This window comes from Coffea arabica, chromosome 1c (genome assembly GCF_036785885.1).
Source record: "Coffea arabica cultivar ET-39 chromosome 1c, Coffea Arabica ET-39 HiFi, whole genome shotgun sequence".
NCBI lineage: Eukaryota > Viridiplantae > Streptophyta > Magnoliopsida > Gentianales > Rubiaceae > Coffea > Coffea arabica.
The window spans coordinates 51129932-51137060 of record NC_092310.1 but is presented as its reverse complement, the minus strand read 5'-3'; the positions used below and the strand labels follow the sequence as shown (position 1 = coordinate 51137060).

General features: G+C 35.9%; 1 protein-coding gene across 1 annotated transcript; it reads right to left on the bottom strand.

Moving 5' to 3' along the window:
• Positions 1-219: 219 nt before the first annotated feature.
• Positions 220-2203, bottom strand: LOC113726875 (arogenate dehydratase 3). The gene has a single exon (XM_027250791.2). The coding sequence runs from the start codon at positions 1951-1953 to the stop codon at positions 613-615; it is 1341 nt and encodes a 446-aa protein (XP_027106592.1). The 5' UTR covers positions 1954-2203; the 3' UTR covers positions 220-612.
• Between the last annotated feature and the right edge of the window lie 4926 nt (positions 2204-7129).

The following is a 7129-nucleotide window of genomic DNA, read 5'->3' as shown; positions in this document are numbered from 1 at the left end:
GGTCAGACTAATACAAATATACAATAGTCTAGAAAATAAAATATGTGAAGATCTCTCGATACAGATGCTGAAATCTTAAAGGTTATTATAAAATATTTACTGCACATCTAAATATTCATGTAGAATTTAATTGTTCTTACATGGGTTGTTGAAATCGATACATCCTTAGTGAAAGAATTACAGGTAACAAGGCCTGAAAACTAAAAGGGGAAAGTAAAATAAAAGTACCAACAAAACATTAATTCAACAAATAATTAATTTGCTTTCCATCATAATTGTCATTCCTCTGTTCAACAACATTCACAGGGTTTTGAGGATGTGACAATATATTCACAATTCTTACACATAATTTGCCACATATTTACCAACATTTTCTTGATGACAAAAAATTTAAAAAAAAATCATAAACCCAAAATAAAGTAAAGAAAAAGGAAATTATTGAGAAGAGAATTCAATTCAATTCTTTGAATTCTTAATTCAAACGACCTCATTTTCCATTTTTCAGTTTTCTCCTTCCTTCCTTCCTTTCTCTTTTTTTTTTTTGCCCAAATAATTATTGATAAATGAAAAACGAGAAAATGATTCCGATTCCGATTCCGATTGATTCGGGTTTTATTCTCCTCCGGAAGGGCACCAAGGCGTCATATCCATGGGATAACTTCCCAGAACCCTCAAGAAAGACGTGAACTCTTGAACCTCCGCCAATGCGTTTTGAGCCCTGACTTCCGCCATGGAAGCCTCGAAATCCACGTAGAACATGTACTCGAAGTGCTTGGCCGTTCCGACGTTGGCGTCGTCCACCAGTCGTATCGGCCGATTCCGATGCGGCCGCGACTCGATCTTCGTCAAGCTAATGTTCCGAAATGCGAAGGCCGACAAAACCTTGAACAACACGCTGGTCCCTTTGTCGTGAGCGAAGACAATGCTCGTCTTGAACGGCCGATCCGTTCGTGGGATTATCGGCTCTCTGGCTAGCATGACGAATCTGGTGACGTTACTGGAATCGTCCTGAATCCCGTCTTCTAGGATGCTCAAGCCGTACAGCTCGGCGGCGCGTGCTGACGCAATCGCCGCCGTGTCGCGGTGGTTATTTGCCGCGACGAATTCTGCAGCTCCCGCGGTATCGTCGACGGCTTCTCGGGCCACGTTTAGGCCCATTTTGGTGAGCGTGTGTTCGCACTGGGCTAGGGCTTGCGGATGGCTGATAACGCGGCTGAGATACTCTTTCCGGACGCCTGGGAGAGCTAACAGGCAGTGGTGGACTGGAAGTTGGACTTCGCCGACGATGTGGAGACGGTGGCGGAGGAGGAGGTCGTAGTTCCGGTGAATAGAACCGCCGAGGGAGTTTTCTACCGGGAGAACTGCTCTGTCAGCGATCCAGAGCTCGACAGCTTGGAATGCAACTTCGAATTGGTCGCAAGGAATGGCTTCGCAGTTCGGATAAGCTTTGCCGGCGGCAGCTTCGCTGTAAGCTCCGGGAACGCCTTGGTAGGCGACGCGGAGCTTCGAACCGTGCATCGGAGCTGGAGAGAGGTCTGCGATGGAGAGTGGCTTGGGCAGATTGTCTATCGGAATCAGATCTAGACTAGCCTTGTGGCCGTTGACGGCGGTGATATTTCCACCGGTACAGCCACTTGTCTCGGCATCCTGCTGTTGAGAGACGACCTTGCTGGCTAAAATTGCGCAAGAGCTTTGCCAGTCGGCTCGGTTCGCGCCGACATGGCCTGAGACGTTCAAGCTCAACTTCCCAGTGCTAGCATTCGGCACTGGAGCGGCAGCTGCCGAGCCGTTCGTACTAGTGTTCACACTCGTGTGAGTGCTGGCCGAGTCGAAACGGTGGACAGCCTGGATAATGAGTCGGGTCGAGCTGACCCTGTGAGTCAGGGTGAGACCCGGCGGAATTATGGACTTGAGATTCATACCCGAAGACGACGGAGAAGGAACGGGTTGCATAGCGCTAATAATGGTAGCCCTTTATTCGTTCGGATTAATTGTAAAGAATGAAAAAAAAAGGGACTAAAATGAAACAAATGTAAAAAGATTTGGGGCCCTAAGAAGCTTGTAGTTCTCTTGGCAAAAGAAAACGTCCAAGCTGAGAAAGGAAAGAAGGGAGGAGCGCAGGCTTTTATATAGGGAGGGGATGGGGGGTGGGTGCCGGTGAGGGAGGTGATGGGAAGAAATGTGATGATGATTAGAGAAGACTTGGTGAGGGGGAAGCGGAGGGGAGAATATGGTACATGGATCATGGATGGGTTCGGTCAATCAATCTCATACCTACCCCCTTCTCTTCACTTTTTTTACTTTTCTTCTTTTTTTTTCCTTCCTTATAAATTATCTATACATACATATGGTATACAAGTATAGTATTTGGTGTATGGGTACATTAGGTGTGCATGTGGGTGTATAAAGTGGGACAATTCATGGATTCATATGAGTGCGGTGTCATAAATTGACACCTAAATCTTTTGCTTGATACATTGATTTGAGATTGATTTGAAAGGTTTTTTTTTGGGGGGGCGGGGGGAATTGGCAGACCTTTTGATGGTAGATTGGTGGAATTTATTTTTACGGAAGAGAGAAATTCATGCCACTGTCATTTATAACAAGGTTTTAGATTTATGCATTTATTACTAACAGTGAGTGCGTTTAGATGATATATTATTTGGATAATTTTTTTTTAAAAAAAATACTGTAATACGTTCTTGATATCCTTATACTCCCTCCGTTCCTTATTAGATGGCCTGAATAACTAATTCTCTTAAATTAAGAAAGTTGGTTATTTTCTAAAAGTCAACAAAAGTTTAACTTTACTTCTCAAAATTACCCTTTATCTCTCTTCATCTCTTCAACTACTTTTATTGTTAATGCTACAAATACTACATTTAATTATTTAGAGTCCCAATTTAAGAAAGTTGAAAGGGTAAGCAAGGGTAATTTTGAAAAAAAGTTCATAAATGCTTTCTTGATATCATAAAATGACAGATAAAAAGAAACAATGGATTAGGACATCTAATAAGGAACGGAGGGAGTATTATATAAGAACGAGTTTAGGACTAGATTTTAACCGCAGAGGTGATGCTATTTTGGAAATGTGAGAGTGTTTGAAGAGTAATTGGAATATTGAGTACAAGTCATTAAAGCTTTAATTTCACTATAATTACTTATACAACCTTTCAGATATTTAAGGATAGGGGCAGATTTGGTATATTACAATGTTTGGTGCCAAGTTGAGTATCAAGTACAATTGAATAAATCTTGTATTTTGATAGAATTACATAAAAGTCCTTTTAATCACTTATTATACTAACATCCAAGCCTTCTAATTTTCTGAAACCTTTCTCATCCGTTAAACAATTAATTGGATGTTTACATAATTAGATTTTAATTACAATTAATTAACTTAATTGTCATCTGAACAATCATTATCATATTTATGTTCCCATGTTTAGCCGATACCCTTTCTTCTTTTTCGGTTTCACCTCTTTGATTTTATTATGGCTATTAAATATTTGGTAGAATGCATAGCTTTTCCTTTAAATTGAGGTGAGTTCTTTGGGTTTGTCGTCTTCGATTGTAGTTTTTTTTTTCTGATGATTGGTTTATTCAATAACTCCATATAGTTTGCCTTTTGATACTTCTAATTCCAAAAACTAATTAATTGTATTGTTTTCCTTAGTAGATCCCAGAGATTTTGTCTATGGTCAAAGTACAATTTGAGATAATGTTGTCACTTTCTAAAATAATCAAAAAAGTAATTTTATCATCTTCTCCTCCTCAGCCAAGGTATTATCTCTTTATTTAAGTCAAATAACCTTATTTCTTATGAACTTTCTCCTATTATTCTTGACTCTAGAGATTTGTTGACTACATTCCAACAGTTATGGTTCAAGTAGTTATTTTTTCATGTAATATGATTTGGAATTCAGCTTGTGTTTATTTTAATTGGAAATTTTATGATTATAAAATTTATTAACTTAGAATTTTGCACTTCATTGAAACTAAAAAAGAAAATTAATCATGTTACATAGTACTAAGATGTCATTTGCACTCTATTTGCTTTCCATGTTATGATCTCGTTCTTGTATTATACTGTTTATATAGTTTCAAATACAAAAATTTGTTTTTTTATGCTATGTAAAAGAATTTGTAATGGAACTTGATGAGTTTAAATGCTTTAGCTACAGCACCATTTTGATTGCATTATATTAATTTATTTACTTATAATTGTATATTGTACAATGATAAATAATGTTTCTTGATTTGATTGAAGCAACTATTATTCATAGTTCTAACGAGTCAATTAAATAGAGATGTTATATTGGATACTTATACAAGTAAATATTGAAAAATATCATTAAGCAGTTTCTACCTATAGTTTGCAATTTAAATTCATATGAGGAATTTCTTCTGATTTTACTTACCATTTTCTACAATTTCAAATTTAGAAAATATTATTTACATCAATTTTTTATAATCAAGATAGTTTCAATTCAGATCTTTAACAATTATGCAGATTTGAACTTATTCATGAGATTATAAAAAAAACCCTTAGCAAAAAACACAAAATTTGAATAGTTTCTACAAAATTTTAAAAAAGACCACTTAAGTTTCTTATCTATTTATCATTTTTGGATATTATTATCTCTGTAAGAAACATGTGATTAAATCGTATTATACCCACCAAATTATATAAATAGTTAGAAAAAAATAAAATTATTTTAGATTAGATTGGACGCAAAGTGATTGATGGATAAACTTGACTTGATAATTCAAATTGAACTTAAGTCGAGAGAGAAATCAGAAGCATTGCTTGAAAGATTTTTCACGAACATATATAGATTCGAGAGATGAAGGGTCCAATTGATAATTTGAAATGTTTTATCATCTTGGATAAGTTTTAGAAGAGACCTTTGGATACTTTTCAATTGCACTTCAAACATTCTTACATTTTCAAATTACCCTTATCTTTGCAGTTGAAATTCAAACATACCCTTTGATCACAATGGATTCTTATATAGTATAACGATAAGAATGTCTTATTGCACATTATTTGTATTGACTCACTATGTAACTTATGATTTTTTCTATTAAAATTACATGATAAAATCATCATACTTCAGTTCCTATACTACAAAATATTAAACAATAATTATTAATTACCTTAAATCACAAACACCAAATTCCCGAGCGTCGCGCGGGCTGTCCCTCCCTAGTGATATACATAAAATAAAAAGATGTGGTTGAAAGATATGTATGTTGATGATACAAGTAAATAAATTTTTATTAATAAATCACTAACCCAGCAAGACTAATTACCAGCGTCATTTGTCAATTTGGAAATGGGGTTCTTGCTGGCAAATGGCAACATCAAATTTGTTGGTTTCTTTAATCTGAGTAAAATGAGCCCTCGTTTGCCTTTTAGTCTTTCGAGTCTAACCTTCATATTCCAAATTCTAGTGAATACAAAAACTTTTACTACTATATATATATATAGCGTACGTTCTTTCATTTAAACTCCAGCAATTTAACAAATTCCGACAAAGCATTCGAGTCGAAGAAAAAGTGTACGCGTACTTGTTCATGTACACACCACACAAGTTAACAGTCATAGTTAGTGGCCTAATAGCTACTCGTGTTCCATGCTGGCCTAAAAGCGGTGTGGTTGCTGGCCAATGGCTGGTCCCATGCCTCGAGGAGCCCTCCAATTCATCATTTGTCCTCTGCAATTACAGCATAAAACTTCACGGCCACCGACCCTCTCCCCAGCCCTCACGAGTCCGTCGGGACCGCAGACTAAAATCCAAACCTATGACAAGTGACAATTGGAGGGGTGGCGGGGCATCGTGTGAAGTGATATGAAAGCACTGGGGCCATATGTCATACGAAACCCCCGGAAAAATTATAACTGCACGTTTTTATCAGCTAAATTGATAAGCAGCGGTTTTGTTACCTTCTTGTATCTGTGCTGCCCTCCATCTGTCATATTGGGTGATTGAACTTAATGCCTTTTCAATTATGCTGTGCGTTTGAATTTTTCTCTTGGGGTGCTTAATTCTACCACAAAAAAGAAAAGAATGGAAAAATTTTTTCCCACGAGACAAGTAATTGTGATCAGATCTTTCTATGCTATTTCCTAGCAAATGCAGATCCCACAAAATATATATATATAGAGGAAGATTCCATGCTAACTTACTCTGCAAATGTGCAGAAAGCTAACCGACATTCAGCCAATTTCATCCTTTTCCATCATGCTTATGACTCATTAGTCATAGGCCTGGCTTTGTCTGGATAGAGTAATCATTCGAAATAATTATTGTAATATTTTTTTATATAATATCGTGATATACTCCCTCTTTTTTTATAATTGACGTTTAAAGTTTTGCAAACTAATTAAGAAAAGTTTTTCATTACTTAAATCTGTACATTACTTTTCTTTTGTACCCTCATTAATTATCCAATTCACCCATATTTTCTCTCACTAGAGTACTAAATGGTGCTGTTTTACTAGGCCAAAAGCAATAATTACTAGGAGTAGATAATTAAGAACCCTGTATTGGAAAAGAGAGATAAAAGGGTAAAATTGTGAAAAAATAATTAATATTGTATGGGGATAATAAAACGACAGATAAAAGTACACTAGAGCAAATTTCTTAAATGTCAGTTATAAAAAAAGGAATGGAGTAGGTAAGATAAAAACCATCGTACTCATTACTCATTAGTCATAGGCCTGGCTTTGTCTGGATAGAGTAATCATTTGAAATAATTACTGTAACATTTTTTGTGTGGTATTGTGATATATGTAAGATAAAAAAATAATTAAAAATACAAAAAAGTATGTTAAAAAATATATTTACGATTCAAACGAAATATATTATTATTTTAGAAAAATTTGCTATCCAAACATATTTGAAAATCCTTATTATCGTACGGTATCTTAATACTAGGATAACGTACGAGTAGAAGATTAGAAACACTCTGTAAACTGGTAAGTTTGGAAGGTAGAATTAATTACCAGCATTGAAAGACAAGTAACAAGATCCTCTTGATCACTTGGTTATGAAATGAAAATTCTCCATATCTTTCACGGCTCGAAATTATCCATATCTTTCACGTCATTTCGGCTTTCATT

What these genes read in the sequence shown, in the direction of transcription:
- LOC113726875 (XM_027250791.2), bottom strand. Translation starts at nt 1,953, where the DNA reads ATGCAACCCGTTCCTTCTCCGTCGTCTTCGGGTATGAATCTCAAGTCC.